Below are 19921 nucleotides of genomic sequence, written 5' to 3'. Positions count from 1 at the left end.
AGGTTTTTGGTGGAATCAGTATTTTAATTTCTGTTTGCTAGAATTTTTGTTTTTATGTTTTCACCAGGTACACAGTATAATCTCGCTTTTACGTTCCCAGAATTAATGCTTTCCCACTGTTTATGCCATTTTTTTAATCATTCCCATCCAGTTTCCTGTGTACATGATGTTAATTCACACCCAATTTTGTGTTAACATATTTATAATTTTCTGGTGATTTATGCTTTATGAAAAAATGTTCATCAAGAAATGGACTGACGTAATTCACATTCAATTACGGTGGTATGGCATTGGCCGTTAAGTAGTGTTTAAAAACTTTACATGGTTAAATTTCTTGACATCAGGATGCTCATCCCATCAGATCTGAACTGGAAACTGGTAAAAGTCTGAACAATTTGTGCTTCATCTCCTGCCGCTACCATGAGCTTCTTGGCGTGGTGGCTAATAGAAGTACCTAGGTTCATTCGAATAAAAGTATCATGACCAATCAAAACCATTTCCAAACTGTCTGTAGTATGCTTGCGCAGCTTCGTAATTGTTGTGATTGTCTTGATCAGCATTATTCGAACCATATTTAATATGTTTCATTGTTTGGTCACTCTTTTAGCACTAGTTGACACATTTTCTTACCTTGCTGCAAGTGGCTTTGATTTAAATACAGCACCAGTTAGGTATTTTAATTCGTACTTAGCAACATGTGTTCCGAAAGTTTGTTCTCATTGTCAAGTGCAAATGTTCACACAAGTATTTTTGCGATGTTTTGCACACAAACATTGTGAGTGATAGTGTGTGTGTGTGGTTTTGTATATAATTGATGAGGCACAGTACCTGATAACATCAAAAAGATGATTACAGTGCAAGAGACGCTGAACAATACACATGCAGGTACCACACAAAATACTTAAATAAATATTTGCAGTTGACAACAAGAATAAATTCTCGAAATATGTAGTGCTGAGCATGAAAAAAATACATAACTGGTGTAATCATTCATTATTTATGTAATGAATGTCAGTTGCAGGCTTTCCAGAAACATCTATCCTTTACATAACTTTAAATGCCTAAAACTTTGTTTCCTGCATTTTACACCATTTTTTGTAAACCCTTTAAAAGTGTAAAAGTGGGGTTTCACTGTATTTGGTATTGGATTCTTATACAAATGAATGGTTAGGATTCTGTCACATTATCTTCTGTTATTTCTAACTCAAAGAATACCATATATTTAAGTATAGTTCAAATTTATTTCCTAATTAAGAAAGTTTGACATGAGTTGTTTTGTCAGAACAAAGTCATTCTAGTAATTGTAGTTATTTTACCCAGTGATATCTCTTTATTATGTTATAGAGTTTGGATTTTAAGATATGACCATGAAACTAATTATATGTATCTTGCAGGAATCAACAATCTGCAGGATGTTTGGGATGTCACTGAAGGAGAATGTAATGTACTACTGGAATCAAAGTTTGAAAAAATGTATGAAAAAATAGATTTGACACTCCTTAACAGGCTGTTGAGACTAATCGTTGATCACAACATTGCTGATTACATGACAGCAAAAAATAATGTTGTCATTAATTATAAGGTTGGTTACACAAAATGTATTTAAATACAATAGTTAATCTATACAACCATATAAGTTTAGTTTTCATAACTTCAAGTAACAGTGTTAAAAATTATTATGTTCTTCATGTAGTTTAACAAGCAGTGATGATGCCTGTGGCATTATTAACAGTATATATAGAAATTCCTCTACAGACTTTAAATCTCTATCAAAAATTTATTTTTATTTTTGGGAAAAAAAATTATCATTGCTGTGGCAGGTGTGTTTGATTTGTAAACTGTTCTGATTAATCACTCTTTGTAATGTGTACTGGGTGGTTGTAATTAAGCTACAGCTACCACTAAAGCATTAATGTGGAACAAATTTACTCAGAAGAAATTAGTTCAAATTTTGGCCACCAGGTGCAAATATGGCACTGTGAATGCAAGGAAGATGTATAGAAATGTTTCTACACATAATGAATTAGGAACAGCAGAAAAGGTAAAACAAGTGGGAATGCCATGATTTTTGTTTTATTATTAACCTCTGCTTACATAATTTGTTAAAATTGAGCACTGGAGACATTGATGAGATGCTGCATCCGTAAAACAATGCGATCAACAGTTGCTCGCATCAGTTCTGATGGTATCCGAGGAATGTATTCCTGTTTATTGGCCTTCAGATCAGGTAGAGACCAAACATATCCTTGGTAAGCATGTTCTTTTAGATATCCTCAGAGCCAAAAGTCTCGAGGATTCAATTCAGGTGATCTTGCAGGCTGTGCATCTGGAAAACCTCTTGAGATAATGCATTCATGAAAGGTTGCATTAAGTAGATCTTCCACTGAGCAATTGGCACGAGATGTTGCCCCACCTTCCATGAAAACAGTGATTTTCACAAAGTTGTGCTTTTCTAAAGCAGGACTTGACAGGGAAATGTCAGTAATGTGCATATGTGACGGTACAGTTGACAGGCCTTCTGGGTATATTTGCTTCAAAGAAGAATGGGCCAAGAATAAAGAGGCATGTGAATCCACACCACACAGTCCCAAACAAAGAGTGCAGTGGCTCTTCGCGCATCGTGCAAGGTTCCCAAATTTGGCAGTTCTGTGTATTCACTGCACTCTGTAGTGTAAAATGTACCTCATCACTCTGTAGACTATTGCCTGGCCGTGTCATCAACTTTGGTCTTTGTCAGAAACCAAGGAGCAAATTCAGAACATTGCTGTGAATTGTGAGGTTTCAGCTGCAGCACAGTCTAGATCTTGTACTGGTACCAGTGTAAAATAGACCACAGAACTTTCTGTACTGTTGATCACGGGATAGACAATTCTCATGACACTGCACAAGCACTGGTACTTAAACTACCTGGGTTATGTGCTGCATGGTCATTTACAGGTATAGCAACTCATCAATAACTTCCCGTGAGATAGGACACCTTCCTCTTGCAGGTGCCACCCTAAGCCCACCATCCTTTTCAAATTTCAGTATCGTATTCTGTAAACCATTTAATGACATTGGCCAACCCCTCAGCCCTTTCAGTCAGCAATACTCTCTCAGTGCATAACTGTATTTGGTACCTTTCACATAAAACAGTTTTCACCTCAGTGCACAGTGTCTATTCTCGATAGCCATGCTGTTCAAGTTGTGGCTTGTGAGATGAAAGTGTGAATGTTGTACCATCATACAAACAGTATATGGTGCCTGATTCACACCCTGTGGCAAAAATTGTAACTAATCGGTTTCGCATTAAAGCACTAGCATACCAAGTTTCGATCGCCACTGCCCAGTACATCTGTGTAACTGGGGGCTGGGGGTGGGAGAGGGGGATGTGACCCACGTCCTCTTTGAGGGTGGTAGACTACATTAAACTTTCGGCAGTAATGTGTGACTCAGTCTTAATTAACTAGGATTTTTCAGTTTCCAAGCTCTACATAAATCTTTCCAAGTCAGGTGGTATTAATTAAATTAAAATCAATTGAAGCATTAATATTTTGCTATTATTTTTCTAGGATATGAATCATACCAACAGTTATGGCATAATAAGAGGGCTTCAGTTTGCTTCATTTATAGTCCAATATTATGGGCTTGTGTTGGACTTGTTGGTGTTAGGGCTTCAGAGAGCTTCTGAGATGGCAGGACCTCCACAAATGCCAAATGATTTCCTCACATTTCAGGATGTTGCAACAGAATGTGCACATCCTATCAGGCTGTATTGCCGTTATGTTGACAGGATTCACATATTTTTCAGGTAAGATTTGATGTTTACAGTAGCTTAAATTAATTAAATTGTTACTGGTTTGGGTAATGATGAAAATATTGTAATTGGCTCTTATTCACCTGTTTTAGTAACTTGTGGATAGTTCATTCTGACTGTTTGAGCTGATAACTTCATTGAATCTAGCTTTGTGTAAATTTGAGAAATGTACTTTCCACTTTACTTTCAGAGATAATTTTTAATGAAAATAATCAATTTTTAAAATTTAATTTAATTGGATAAATAAAAAATCTACTCACAAAGCAACGGCTGGAGAACTCACTATAAAGGTATAAAAATTTGCAAGCTTCCAAGCAGTGTCTCCTGCTTCCGGTAGAAGGGCTGAGGGGGAACATCGGGTAAGACTCCCCTGACCCTTGGTTCTGGGCGACTTCCCCAAATTCTCCTCATTTCCTATACTTCATCAGTCCTTTTTATTCACACCTCTTCCTTCCCCTTCAACTCTTCTGCCAGAAGATGGAGCCACTGCCTCCAAAACCTTACACATTTGTGCCTTTATATGGGTGCTCTCCTGTTGCTGCTTTGTGAATAGATATTACATCTATTCAATTATGTTATAGAAGTAATTTGTTGACAGAGTGATGCACACATTTTTAGAGTTTTCTATCCCTTGTCCCTCCATCCACCTTTAAGTTATTGGTACAGGAAAGGAATCACGTTGTTGTAGTTGTATATTTTGTCAAAAAATGCCATCAAAGAAAGGAATGCGAAGAGAGTCGATAAACTACTGTAGGAGAAAAATAAATAACTATTTAACATGGAGATGATTTTTGTAGCTTCACTTTTTACATAAACTTGGGACATTATATTGTTCACCAACCCTGAGAGTCACAATTTGAACAATTAAGGCACATGCCTGACGCCCTCCCTCAGGCTCTCGCGCGCGCGTGTCCACACACACACACACACACACACACACACACACACACACACACACACACACACACACTAAGGTAAGTCTTTCCGCTCCCGGGATTGGGATGACTCCTTACCCTCTCCCTTAAAACCCACATCCTTTCGTCTTTCCCTCTCCTTCCCTCTTTCCTGATGAAGCAACCGTTGGTTGCGAAAGCTTGAATTTTGTGGACTGAAGGTGAGGCCTTTGGGTAGGACAGAGGTTTCGGATTGGGAGAGAGGTTTGGAGGAAAAGTTAACTACTGAATTAGGGTGTTGTGGTTCCAGATAGTGTTGATTGGAATTTTGAGGTTTTGGAGGGAGTGGAGCTGGAAGTGAGAGATTGAGTAGATGGGAGAGACTGGGTTTGTGTGCAATGAGAGGAGGTTGAGGTTTGCTGGAAAGGTTGTGAAGGGTGAGTGAGTTGCCTTTCCGGAGGTGGGAAACCAGGAGATTCGACAGTTTTTTGAGGTGAAGGGTGGCATGCTGTTCTAATTTGCGGTTGGCCTGTAGGAGGATGCTCTAAACAGCCAGTGTGGATGTGGGAGAGGAAAGATTGAGGACTTTTATTAAGGATAGGAGTTGACGGGTGTGTTCATTGGCTGTGTTGATGTGTAGGTGAAGGATTAGGTGGGTGAGGGCAATGGATTGTTCAGTTTGGAACTGGTATAGGGACTGATAGAAAGAAGGGTTGCAGCCAGAGATGGGAACTTTAAGTGTGAGGCCTTTGGGGGTAATGCCAAATGTCAGACAAGCCTGAGAAAATAAAATATGCGAGCGTAATCTGGCTAGGGTGAAGGCATGTTTGCGGAAGGAATGTAAATAAAATTTAATGGGGTCGTTGTGTGGGTGTTGGAGGGTGACATGATATTAGAAGGTGGAAAGTGTAACATGAGGCTGAAACGAAAATGAAAATAAAAATATATGGGGAGAGATAAAGGTGAACTAGAAAGTAACTGGAGATCTGTTGTGAAAAAAGGCGAAAAAGTGTTGGTTAAAGCTGGGCTATGTTGATCCTGTGGTGAACTTGGGTTGGTAGACAACGATGTGCACAAAGGTTAGGTGGTTGTGTTGCCGCCAAAACACGTTAAAGGATGGAGAAATTCGGGAAAATTTCGAAAAAACTGTGTGTAAATATATTAAAAGGAGTGGTTTTGTGGTGGCAGATTATGAAAATGAGGCTAACAATTGTCTGGCAAAGAAATAATGATGTTAAAACCTGTGGGAAGCGGCTAAAAATTATGAGTGATGTGGGAGAAACGGAAATGGAAATAAAGCAAAAGTTATCAGAACTATCCGAAATGGTTGTTTAATAGGTGAAAGGAACCGTTCGTGAACTAGAAACGGTGGATTTTATAGCAGCGGTAGTGTTGAAAGCGGAAAAAAAAATTTTTTGGTTATTGTTTGGAAGTGGGTGACATATTATTGAGTATATATAGGCGGGATAAAATTGTATAGTAAATTACGGTAAAAAGGAGAAGGTGAATACAAAGTGAAACTACTGGCAAAAACAGAAAGAGAAAATAAGACAACAGAAAAGATTTCGAAATGCAACAGTGACAGTAACAAACGTAATTGTTCGGTTCAAATTAATGATATGAATATAATAGAGGGAAACATTCCACGTGGGAAAAATATATCTAAAAACAAAGATGATGTGACTTACCAAACTAAAGCGCTGGCACGTCGATAGTCACACAATCATACACGCAAAATTCTAGCTTTCACAACCAACGGTTGCTTCGTCAGGGAAGAGGGAAGGAGAGGGAAAGACGAAAGGATGTGGGTTTTAAGGGAGAGGGTAAGGAGTCATTACAATCCCGGGAGCGGAAAGACTTACCTTAGGGGGGGAAAAAAGGACGGGTATACACTCGCGCGCGCACACACACACGTATCCATCCACACATACACAGACACAAGCAGAAACATGTCTGCTTGTGTCTGTATATGTGTGGATGGATATGTGTGTGTGTGTGTGTGTGTGTGTGTGTGTGTGTGTGTGTGAGCGTGTGTGCGAGTGTATACCCATCCTTTTTTCCCCCCTAAGGTAAGTCTTTCCGCTCCCGGGATTGGAATGACTCCTTACCCTCTCCCTTAAAACCCACATCCTCTCGTCTTTCCCTCTCCTTCCCTCTTTCCTGATAAGCAACCGTTGGTTGCGAAAGCTAGAATTTTGTGTGTTTGTTTGTGTGTCTATCGACGTGCCAGCGCTATATATATATTTCTCTTTGCGTGCTCCCATTCCTGTTTTTCTCTCCTTATGATGTTTTGTATTAACAAAATTCTCTCCTGACCATGATATTGTGTACTAATGTTTTCTTCTTATTTTGAATTAAATTTAAAACACGAAACTGTGACGTTGCATTTAAGTATATGATATAGGTATAGGAATAGATATAGAAGTGTCTTCATACACTCCTGGAAATGGAAAAAAGAACACATTGACACCGGTGTGTCAGACCCACCATACTTGCTCCGGACACTGCGAGAGGGCTGTACAAGCAATGATCACATGCACGGCACAGCGGACACACCAGGAACCGCGGTGTTGGTCGTCGAATGGCGCTAGCTGCGCAGCATTTGTGCACCGCCGCCGTCAGTGTCGGCCAGTTTGCCGTGGCATACGGAGCTCCATCGCAGTCTTTAACACTGGTAGCATGCCGCGACAGCGTGGACGTGAACCGTATGTGCAGTTGACAGACTTCGAGCGAGGGCGTATAGTGGGCACGCGGGAGGCCGGGTGGACATACCGCCGAATTGCTCAACACGTGGGGCGTGAGGTCTCCACAGTACATCGATGTTGTCGCCAGTGGTCGGCGGAAGGTGCACGTGCCCGTCGACCTGGGACCGGACCGCAGCGACGCACGGATGCACGCCAAGACCGTAGGATCCTACGCAGTGCCGTAGGGGACCGCACCGCCACTTCCCAGCAAATTAGGGACACTGTTGCTCCTGGGGTATCGGCGAGGACCATTTGCAACCGTCTCCATGAAGCTGGGCTATGGTCCCGCACACCGTTAGGCCGTCTTCCGCTCACGCCCCAACATCGTGCAGCCCGCCTCCAGTGGTGCCGCAACAGGCGTGAATGGAGGGACGAATGGAGACGTGTCGTCTTCAGCGATGAGAGTCGCTTCTGCCTTGGTGCCAATGATGGTCGTATGCGTGTTTGGCGCCGTGCAGGTGAGCGCCACAATCAGGACTGCATACGACCGAGGCACACAGGGCCAACACCCGGCATCATGGTGTGGGGAGCGATCTCCTACACTGGCCGTACACCACTGGTGATCGTCGAAGGGACACTGAATAGTGCACGGTACATCCAAACCGTCATCGAACCCATCGTTCTACCATTCCTAGACCGGCAAGGGAACTTGCTGTTCCAACAGGACAATGCACGTCCACATGTATCCCGTGCCACCCAACGTGCTCTAGAAGGTGTAAGTCAACTACCCTGGCCAGCAAGATCTCCGGATCTGTCCCCCATTGAGCATGTTTGGGACTGGATGAAGCGTCGTCTCACGCGGTCTGCACGTCCAGCACGAACGCTGGTCCAACTGAGGCGCCAGGTGGAAATGGCATGGCAAGCCGTTCCACAGGACTACATCCAGCATCTCTACGATCGTCTCCATGGGAGAATGGCAGCCTGCATTGCTGCGAAAGGTGGATATACACTGTACTAGTGCCGACATTGTGCATGCTCTGTTGCCTGTGTCTATGTGCCTGTGGTTCTGTCAGTGTGATCATGTGATGCATCTGACCCCAGGAATGTGTCAGTAAAGTTTCCCCTTCCTGGGACAATGAATTCACGGTGTTCTTATTTCAATTTCCAGGAGTGTATAAAAATGTGCTGTTGGAAAATTAGTATGGGGGAGAAAGCCTTGTATTTGAAGAAGCTGTTACCTTATTCTGAGTATGGTTATGAACTTGTAGAATTAGAATTCTGTGCTAGCAGTTTACTTAAAATTTCCTTAGTTACTTTACTTTCCAGAGTAGTCTTGAATGTAAAACTGTAACTTCAACACAAAATATTTGATCATGTGAACATTCGCAACTGAGGAACACCTTAATAGAATAAAAATCTGCTTCAGTTAGCAGTAATTTTCTTAATTTATTCCATAACTGGTTGCAAAGCTTAAAGCTTCATCTTCATGTGCCACCAAATAATCATGGTAACAAAATCGTGTGACGGTCGGACCAGTCAGTCATGGGGGATCACACTCAAGTCAAACAAATGCATGGGAGCGAAAGACCAGGACCTACATTGTCAGCCAGTCCAATTTATAAATATAACTTCAGTAATTGAGTGTTGAATTTTCTTAACAAATTTGGCAAATTCTTACTTTCTGAAAGTGCAGTGATGGTGATAGGAACAGTTAAAGTAATCCTAATTTTCAGAAGTATATGTTGTGTATTCTGGGAGGAAAGACGGGCAGGTCACTCAAGCTTAGAGAGAGGATCACAGCTGTTCGGAAGAAAGTGAATTTGTTTAATATGTGTATTTATAGGTCTTACAGTGTCCAGTGCCTATTGTACTTTACTATGTTGTAAACATTTTCATAAATAAAATGTACAGTTGACATTCTTTCATTGCACAGGAAAATTGCAATTTTAATTTTTTTCTTTTGTCTCAAAATGTGAAAAATATAATTCCAGGTTCAGTGCTGAAGAAGCTAGAGATCTTATACAGAGATATTTGACAGAGCATCCAGATCCAAATAACGAAAATATTGTAGGATACAATAACAAGAAATGTTGGCCCCGTGATGCAAGAATGAGACTTATGAAGCACGATGTCAATCTGTGAGTATGACATAGTAAAAATATTTAACTGTTATTGATGTCTTCTGTTTATTTATTATGCCATTTTGTTTGTTGTTTAAGTGGCCGAGCTGTTTTCTGGGACATCAAGAATCGTCTTCCACGTTCTACGACGACAATTCAGTGGGAGAACAGCTTTGTTAGTGTTTATTCTAAGGATAATCCAAATTTACTTTTTAACATGAGTGGGTTTGAATGCAGAATTTTGCCAAAGGTGAGTATGTTTTGTGGTTGTGATTTTAAATAATTAACATTTTGTTGTATTCACAGTTACGATAATGTTAGATTTCAAAAGTTTTGAGACTGTAGAACAGCCTGTTTTAACGCAGTCCCATAGGGTTGTGGTGCTCCTCAGATTGCCCTCAGGCAGGCACAACTAGCATAGATTCATAAGTTAATCACCAGATGGCCCTGTTTCGTGTGTTTTATGTAAGTGCTAAACACACCTCTGTGCACTCAACCAGTGCATTACAATTAAATACACTAGAGCGGGCTACCTGAGTGCCTGTCTGCACAACAGCTATTTGTCCACCTCTGTCTGTAGACAACCAGCTGTCTGTGAGTGGGCAATTGAGCTGGAACAGCCTATACTATAGAAACTGAAATTCTGGGCTGTAGACTTCATATATGTTTAAATTTCTATTTCCATTTCATTTTAGCAATATCTGAGATAAAATTTTGTTTTATAACTCAAATAGAAGTCATTTTAGATAAATAAATATTTTGTGGTGCTATAGTGTACTGATAAAAGTAGTCATTTCTAATGATGTCAGAATGAGAATTGATAATATTTATTTATTATAGTGCCGAACAACCCACGAAGAATTTACACATCGGGATGGTGTGTGGAACCTACAGAATGAAGTAACAAAGGAAAGAACAGCTCAGTGCTTTTTAAGAGTTGATGAAGAATCGTTGCAACGTTTCCATAACAGAGTCAGACAGATACTAATGGCAAGTGGATCAACAACATTTACCAAGGTAGGTTGAGTATGTACAAAAATGAATGCATTTTTATGGATGTGTATCAGAAAACATTAGCAAATGTTATATGAGAAAAATGTAATGTTCTAGTTGTGTTGAGAAAGCTTACTAGTGCTCTATTTATCAGTATAATAACATTATTACTTGGTCATTTTTCCAAAATGTTTAAAACTTGGAAAGGGATTTCCGCTTACATAAAAGGTAAAAATTCTTCAGACAATAGCTATTCTCAAATTCCTTGCAGAGAGACAGCTATTTTTAAGGATAGCAGTGTATCCAGTTAATTCAGCATTTGGTTTTTAAGCTGTAGCACAACTGTGTTTACAGACAAAAATTATTGGATTATCTTGTCAGTTTTTCCTAAAGAAAAACCTTGAAAAATGTTTGTATCCTATTACACTTACTGGAATGGAGAGTAATAATTTAAACAATTAATAGTAAAATAGGAAGAATAGAATTGCAGGTTCAGTTTTTGTAAATATGTTAAGCATACAATTCTTCAGGGTTGGTGAGTAATTCATAAATGAAACATGGTATCCACGTCCACAGCAGCAGCTAGTTGTTTTATTCCACTACTGGTGCAGGCAGCAGTTGTATGTCATAAAATTACATAATATTGTAGTTACACATCAAATTCTGAAATAACATTTGCTATAGTACAACGATAATGTTACATTGTTGTAAGATGATAAAATTGTGTTGCTAAGATTTCGGAGATTATGAAAAACCCAAACCACTTTATCAGTCAACTCATACAAATCCTTAGGTATAACAATTTGTGGGGACATTAGGTAGGATAATCACATAGGCTCCGTTGACGGCAAAGCAGAGGTCAGACTTCAGTTTATGGGTAGAATGATGGGAAAATGAAAAGCCTTCAGAGGAGAGTGATTAAAAAAACTCATGAGCAATCAATTGTAGAGTATTGCTGAAGTGTGTGGGGCCCTTACCAGATAGGGATGATAGGGCGGGACTGGCAGGATGAATGGTCACAGCTTCATGTGATCTATGAGAGGGTATAATAGAAAGGCCTGAACTGACACTCTCTTGATGATAGACATCAGCTGTCCCAAAAAAGCCTGCTTAAAAAGTTTCAAGAACCACTGTAAGTGAAGAATGTGCAGCTGCCTTTCCATATAGCTCCCATAGGGATCACAACTGCCCACCCCCCCACCCCATGAAACCTGGACCTTGCTATTGGTGGAGAGGATTGTGTACCTCAGCGATGCAGATAGCTGTACTGCAGGTGCAATGACAGCAGAGGGGAATCTGTTAAGAGGCAAGACAAATGTGGGGTTCCTGAAGAGGGGCAGCAGCCTTTACAGTAGTTGCTGGGGCAACAGTCGGGATGATTGACTGAACTGTCGTAACATCAACCAAAACAGCATTGCTGTGCTGGTACTAAGAATGGTTGAAAGCAAGGGTAAATTACAGCCATAATTTTTCCTGAGGGTATGCAGCGTTTCTGTATGGTTAAATGATGATGGTGCCCTCTTGGGTAAAATATTCTGGAGGTAAAATAGTCCCCCATACGGGCCTCCGGGTGGGAACTACTCAAGAGGACGTCATTATCAGGAGAAACAAAACTGGCATTTTACGGATCGGAGCTTGGAATGTGAGAGCCCTTAATCGGATAGGTAGGTTAGAAAATTTAGAAAGTGAAATGGATAGTTTAAAATTAGATATATTGGAAATTAGTTAAGTTCGGTGCCAGGAGGAACAGGATTTGTGGTCAGATGAATACAGGATTATAAGTACAAAATCAAATAAGGGTAATGCAAGAGTAGCTTTAATAATGAAAAAAAAAGAAAAAAGTGCATAAGCTACTGTGGACAGCATAGTGAAAACATTATTGTAGCCAAGACAGGCATGAAACCCACACCCACTACAGTAGTACAAGTTTATATGCCAACAAGCTCCGCAGATGGTGAAGAGATTAAAGAAATGCATTATGAGATAAAAGAAATGATTCATGTAGTTACGGAAGATGAAAATTTAATAGTCATGGGGGACTGGAATTCGATGTTAGGAAAAGGAATAGAAGGGAAAATAGTAGCTGAATATGGACTGGTGGTAAGGAATGAAAGAGGAAACTGGTAGAATTTTGCGCAGAACATAACGTAATCAACGCTAACATTTGGTTTAAGAATCAGGAAAAAATGTATATGTGGAAGAGACCTGGAGACACTGGAAGGTTTGGGATTGATTATGTAATGGTAAGACAGAGATTTGGGAACCAGGTTTTAAATTGTAAGACTTTTCCTGGGGCAGATGTGGACTCTGACCACAATTTGCTGATTATGAACTGTAGATTGAAACTGCGGAAAGGTAGGAATTCATGGAGATGGGACCTGGATAAACTGAAAGAAATAAAAGTTGTAGAGAGTTTCAGAGGGAGCATTAGGGAACGATTGACAAGGACAGGGGAAAGTAATACAGTAGAAGAATGAGTAGCTTTGAGAGATGAAATAGTGAACGCAGCAGAGAAAACAAGTAGGTAAAAAGATGAGGGCTAGTAGAAATCCTTGGGTAACAGAAGAGATATTGAATTTAATTGATGAAAGTAGAAAATATAAAAATGCAGTAAATGAAGCAGGCGAAAAGGAATAAAAGCATCTAAAAAATGAGATTGACAGCAAGTGCAAAATGGCTAAGTGGGAATGGCTAGAGGACAAATATAAGGATGTAGAAACATTTATCACTAGGGGTAAGATAGATGCTGCCTACAGAAAAATAAGAGAACTACCTGTGTGAATACCAAAGAGCTCAGATGGTGAACTCAGTCTCAAGCAAAAAAGGGAAAACCAAAAGGTGGAATGAGTATGTAGAGGGTCTATACAAGGGCGATGCACTTGAAAACAATATTATGGAAATTGAAGAGGACATAGATGAAAATGAGATGGGAGATATGATATGGTGTGAAGAATTGGACAGACCCCTGAAAGACCTAAGTAGAAACAAGGCCTTGGGAGAGCCAGCCATCTGGTGGGCAAGATCTATGAGACAGGCGAAATACTCTCGGACTTCAAGAAGAATATAAGAATTCCAATTCCAAAGAAAGCAGTTGTTGGCAGGTTTGAAAATTACTGAACTATCATTTTAATAAGTCACAGCTGCAAAATACTAACACGAATTCTTTACAGATGAATGGGAAAACTGGTATAAGCTGGCCATGGGGAAGATCAGTTTGGATTCCGTAAAAATGTTGGAGCATGCGGGGCAATACTGTCCCCATGACTTACCTTAGAAGCTAGATTTAGCAAACCTACGTTTATAGCATTTGTAGACTTAGAGAAAGCTTTTGACAGTGCTGACTGGAATACTGTCTTTCAAATTCTGAAGGTGGCAGGGATAAAATACAGGGAGCGAGAGGCTATAGCCAATTTGTAGAGAGACCAGATGCCAGTTACAAGAGTCGAGGAGCACGAATAGGAAGCAATGATTGAGAAGGGAGTGAGACAGGGTTTTAGCCTATCCCCGGTGTTACTTAATCTGTACATTGAACAAGCACTAAAGAAAACCAAAGAACAAATAAAAAAAACATTGAGGTTTGCCAGTGACATTGTAATTTTATTAGAGGCAGCAAAGGACTTTTAAGAACAGTTGAATGGAATTGACAGTGTCTTGAAAGGTGGATATAAGATGAACATCAATAATAGCAAAACGGGGATAATGGAATGTAGTTAGATTAAATCAGGTGTTGCTGAGGGAATTTGATTAGTATGGAGAGCTGCATCAAACCAGTCTTTGGACTGAAGACAACAACAACAACAACAGGGATCACAAAAAATGAAACTAATTAATTGTCTTAAGTGAACATAGTGTTCAATTTTTGAGTTACCAAATTTTAAAACCCGTCACCTGAAGCTGAAATGTACCGTTCCTGTGTGTGTGTGTGTGTGTGTGTGTGTGTGTGTGTGTGTGTGTGTGTGTGTGGGTGGGTGTGTGTGTGTAAAAATTGGTGTAATTAATTATGCAGGGTTAATATGTCAACATAAATAGTCAATTTTTGACAATATGATGTAATTGTATGGATAAATAGTTCACTTGCCAAGTCGTGGCAGGAGAATATGTATATGAAAGTTAAGGATATTTGCAAGCTTTCAGAGCCAGGGGCTCTTTCTTCTGATAGAAGGATTGAAGCGGGGGGAGGAAGGCTGAAAGAAAGAAACTGGCAAGGTTTAGCAAATGGGGGGTGGGGGGCTGCTGGGCAACTTCCTGTAACTCTCCCCATTTCCTGAACCTTGGCACACCTTTACCTTCATTCCTCTTCCTTCCTGTTCAACCCATCTGCCAGAAGAAAAATCAGCTGACTCTGAAAGCTCTTTAATTTTGGTGTATGTTTTCTCCTGCCACCACTTGGTGAGTAGATTTTTTATCAATCCAGTCCTATTATAATTATGTAGGGTGTTATGGATAATGACTAATTACATAAACTGTATTTGACACTGACTCATTTCACCTTTTCATTTGTAATCTGTACACAGATTGTGAACAAATGGAACACAGCATTGATTGGACTTATGACATACTTCAGAGAAGCAGTAGTAAACACTCAGGAGCTGCTTGATCTTCTTGTGAAATGTGAAAATAAAATTCAGACCCGTATAAAAATTGGTCTCAACTCAAAAATGCCTTCAAGGTTTCCCCCTGTTGTATTCTACACTCCAAAGGAGTTGGGTGGCCTTGGAATGCTGTCCATGGGGCATGTTCTGATACCACAGGTAAGCATTATAATCTCCCAACACTGATGTATTACAAGAATTTCACAACTTACAGGATTTTACAAACTTTGCTAAAAATAGTGGACTGGATGAATGAGAAATTGCTGTTGCAGTTTTAAATGTGGATAGGCAACCAATTGATGAATGGAACATAGATGTGTAACAATGCTACTTACATACTTTCTATTTTTTTGTATATTGTTAAATAATTTAGGTTACATAAAATAAAGAAAGGCAACGACTCACCTATAGTGAATCAATGCTTGGAGCATAGAAACACATAACAGAAAACAGCAGTCACACTAGCTTTCAAGCACTAGCTTTTTTTCTAGTAATAGTACACACATTCGCACACTTAACCACAAATACACCCAAATGCAAGCATTGCTTTGGCCGTGTGTGTGTGTGTGTGTGTGTGTGTGTGTGTGCGTGCTTTTGCTAGAAAAAGAGCTATTGTGAATGTTGTTTCTTGTTATGTGTTTCTATGCTCCCACTCATCATCCACAATATGTGAGTGGTTGCCTTTCCTGTATTTTATTTATTTATGAGTATTTATATCATGTGTAATGTGTCAAAATTGTGATTACATATGTTTAAATGTATATTAAATTACAATTTGACTCTGCAGATATTACTTTGTTATAAATAAAACAATAAAAGATTATTTATTTCACTCCTCAGTAGTGACATGTTTATAACAGTTAACAGATGTGGTGGTTGTCATACTACATGGCAGTCAGTTCAGTGATAGTTTCAATAAAAATGCATGCAAGGGCTGTTCAAAAAGTATTCAACTTTTATTTATAAAATCAATCTTTACTCAGGTATAATTGTTTTGACCCTAGTCACCTTCAGAATAGTCCCCTGTAGCTTCTGCAAACCTTTCCCAATGCTGCTGCCATAGTGGGAAGCATCGGTGGTAAGCCTCTTTTGGTATGGTGCACAGCTGCTCCATCAAATTCTGCACAATGTCTTTCCTGTTTCACAGTCTGGTCCCTTTCAGAATCTTTTACAGTTTAGGAAAAGCCAGAAGTCACTCATTGCTAGGTCAGGAGACTAGTGTGGCGGACAAACCACATCTGTGTCGTGTTTGGCCAAAAAACTCAGAACTAATTGAGAACGATTAGTAGGTGCGTTACCTTAGTGAAGAGACCAACAGCTTGCTGCCTCTAAGTCTGGGTATTCACATCTCACTGCTTCATAAAAGCGACACAGAATCTCTTGGTAGTATTCCTTATTGACATCAATATCTTCTGAGACATACTTGTGATGGCCCGCACAATGGAGTCAAAGACAAGACAGTCAGCATAATTTTCACATTTCTGCATACCTGCCTCAGTTTGTTTGGGTCTTGAGTATGGTGGATGCTTCCACTGCAATGACTGGAACTTCATTTCTAGTTCATACCTACAAACCCTGGACTCATTACCAGTGATCACTGTGTTAAGAAAGTTGGTCACAGTGTCTAGCATGTCCTGTTTGAACAAAGTTTCTTATGTTCAGTTGTTAGCTGAGATCCTCCTGAGGTTCAACTGTTTTGTTAAAATAGAGTGAGTGGATCCATTACTAATTTCAACCGTCAAGTGAGCGCACCAACCACAAATAGAATGGTTTTGCACGGTTCGGTTGTTGTTTCACAGTTGCAAGCCCATATTTATTCCTTCAGTATTAGTTGAGCAAACCATGATAAATTGTTTTGTCATACGTCCAAGTGAGCAGCAATAACACAAAATACAAAACAAGCTAGGCAAGAAAATATTATTAATCAGTGCAAGAAAATGACCCAGATCATGAGCTAGCAGCACAATCTCACAATGAGGCAGTTGTCTCCGAAATAGTTGGTAATTGAATAAGTGGTTGGCTGGGATCTTAAGTGACTGCAGTATCTAGTGCTTCGAATGGGTCATTACTGTCTCAGTAACACCTGTCCAAGGCAACAGAATGATATGATGGAAGTTTATTCCATTATCGTTTAATAAAACAGTGCTTAAGCTCAAATTATGTAAGTTTATTCTATTATTGTCTAATGAAACTAATATTAAACTGTGATTTTGCTTGTACATGTTTACCTTGTTAACATAAAAGCTGCTAATCTTTACACCATGTGCTTGCTTGTGTTATGAAAAACAGCATGTGCACTCATGGGTTAACATTGTCAGCAAGTTTTCTGATCATTGATTTGTCTATCCTGCATCACCAAGGTCCTTATATGAGCAATAAAAACTCATTAGCAGATGTTGTGGACTTACCTAAAAGTGCTTCTCTCTTGATTAATGAATATCCATTTTTGAAGTGGTTGTACCACTCCTTTATCTGTGTGGTACCCATTGCTTCATCTCCAAACACTTTCAAATTATGCGAAGCGTTCAACTTGAGAATCGTCAAGCTTAAAACAAAATTTGATGCACTATGTGTGCCTACAAAGGTAGAGCATATAAGGACACCAGTACCATTGTTGGTTTCAACAGTAAAAAATATTGGATACTTTTTGAACAGCCCTCATATACAAACGCTGCACAACATCTAAATGAATGGAAACTAACATTATCAACATAAAATACCTATATTAATATTTAATCAATTATCATCTTCACTCTTCAGTAGTAATATGTTCAGAACAATTTGGCGGGCATGGTCGTTTTCGTACTATTGGCATAGCTGGGCATAAGACAGTTAATCCATTAATCGATAATCAACAAAGTTAACTCTTTGAGTAGCAGATTAACTTTTAAGGTAATTTAAAAAAACTTAATGGACTGTTTAACTTGCATGAACTTTTTGTGGTCTGTTAATCATTGCTTAGGTACCTAATATTTGTCAAAAATGATGCCGCACCACCTGCCTAAATCATGTTCTGACGTGTTCGGGTCATGTTGGTGTCTGGGTTATTGTTGTTTGCTTATCGACTTCCCGTTAAGCACTAAATTTTTTTAGTAGATTGACTGTGGAAACTAGGTCATGGAATCAAGTCGTAGCATCTACAGCTGATGAAAATAAATGGCCACATTTATGTGATTACATTAATTTTGTATCCAGATCGGGAGAACAAATACTTTTCCACTGTAAACTGTGCTTGCCTAAAAAATCAACAATTGGGCTCATACTTCAAGCCTTAACAAGTTAAAACAGCTCATAGGGAGACCACATGAATTTCAATATGTATTGTTTAAAGAAATAGTATCAGCAGTGGCTGGTCAAGGAAAGCCGAAAAGAGAAATGAAACTTGTCCATTCAGATATCGACAGTGTAGCTAGTAGCAGTAATCCAATTAATACGACAGAGAAGCACTGGAGAGTGTTTTGGCATTGCAGTGATTGGCAGTGGTGTCTCTCAAGCTGGAGCGAGTAATATGTTCGATTCACTTGCTCATTTCACTACACCCACAACATAAAGTTTACTCTCGTGAGTTAATGATTAACTTTAGCTTCTGATAAATCAGCTGTGAAGTCTCAGTTTAACATTTAACGAAGTTAACATTTTTGGTAATGGCTTAATGATAAGTGAAGTTAACTTTTTGATTAATATTGCCCAGCTATAACTATCGGGCAGTTAACTTCAACAATTCATATACGATAAAAATATGTATCAGCACTACACAACAACTGATCAAAATAGCTTAGTCTATTTGCAACGCTTGTATTAACTTTTGACAATTGTCAAACTGTTCAGCTATATCTTATCTTAGGTAATCTTCTTTCACAAATTCCTCAGGAAATAATAATGAGTGAATCAAGAGAAACCGATATAGTTCAGTTTTGAAGGGAGTCACTATTCTGTAAGTTTTTGATCTCAGTGGGAAGAAGGTGAAACCCTTTTGCATCTGCGTACTTGGACACCTCTCTGCACCAGGCACAGATTGTTTACTTGATAGTGTAAGTCGTTATTGTTGCAGTGTCATGCATGTGAACTGCTGAATTGTTTACAAAGAGAATAGGGTTCTCTATAAAAAGCACATTAGAAGAAAAGATGTATTGACAAGCAGTAGTAAGTATTCCCAGCTGCCTAAGTAGTTCGCGACAGGACTGTGGTGGCCTTTTCTTCTTCTTCTTCTTCTTCTTCTTCTTCTTCTTCCTTCTTTTTTTTGGGGGGGGGGGGGGGGAGATAAAGTTTTTAAGCAAGAAGAGTGTTTCCAAGATAGTAGCAAAATAAGCTGCATTATGACCATTTGTCTCCAACACGAGAAAGCATTCATAATGGGAAAATAAATATATAAAAATAAAAAAAATGTTGTTGTGATTTGAATTTAAACTATTGGTTTTCTTTTTATTTATTTCTAGTCGGATTTGAGATGGTCTAAGCAGACTGATGTTGGAATTACACATTTCCGTTCTGGAATGAGCCATGATGAAGACCAACTTATCCCTAATTTATACAGATACATCCAGCCTTGGGAGTCTGAATTTATTGATTCACAGCGAGTGTGGGCTGAATATGCATTGAAAAGACAGGAAGCAAATGCCCAGAACAGAAGGCTTACTCTCGAGGATCTTGAAGACAGCTGGGATAGAGGAATTCCTCGCATAAATACTCTTTTCCAGAAAGATAGGCATACTCTTGCTTATGACAAAGGCTGGAGAATAAGAACTGAATTCAAGCAGTACCAGGTAAGATTGTTAACAGTAAAAAGTTACAAACTTCAAAATGACAATATAATGTGTTACACAATGCTGATTGCAATAAACAT

General features: G+C 39.3%; 1 protein-coding gene across 1 annotated transcript in view; it reads left to right on the top strand.

Moving 5' to 3' along the window:
- The window catches only part of LOC124603938 (pre-mRNA-processing-splicing factor 8), a 101370-nt gene that overhangs the window by 55316 nt on the left and 26133 nt on the right, over positions 1 to 19921 (top strand). Inside the window, exons 19-25 of the mRNA XM_047136437.1 lie at positions 1395 to 1582; positions 3552 to 3790; positions 9365 to 9511; positions 9593 to 9743; positions 10334 to 10510; positions 15001 to 15237; positions 19515 to 19841. Of these exons, the coding sequence (XP_046992393.1) occupies positions 1395 to 1582; positions 3552 to 3790; positions 9365 to 9511; positions 9593 to 9743; positions 10334 to 10510; positions 15001 to 15237; positions 19515 to 19841 (1466 nt within the window). The remainder of the gene's footprint in view (positions 1 to 1394; positions 1583 to 3551; positions 3791 to 9364; positions 9512 to 9592; positions 9744 to 10333; positions 10511 to 15000; positions 15238 to 19514; positions 19842 to 19921) is intronic.

Source organism: Schistocerca americana, chromosome 1, assembly GCF_021461395.2.
Source record: "Schistocerca americana isolate TAMUIC-IGC-003095 chromosome 1, iqSchAmer2.1, whole genome shotgun sequence".
NCBI classification, from domain to species: domain Eukaryota; kingdom Metazoa; phylum Arthropoda; class Insecta; order Orthoptera; family Acrididae; genus Schistocerca; species Schistocerca americana.
The sequence above is the reverse complement of the archived record's forward strand: the minus strand, read 5'-3'. Positions and strand labels throughout refer to the sequence as shown.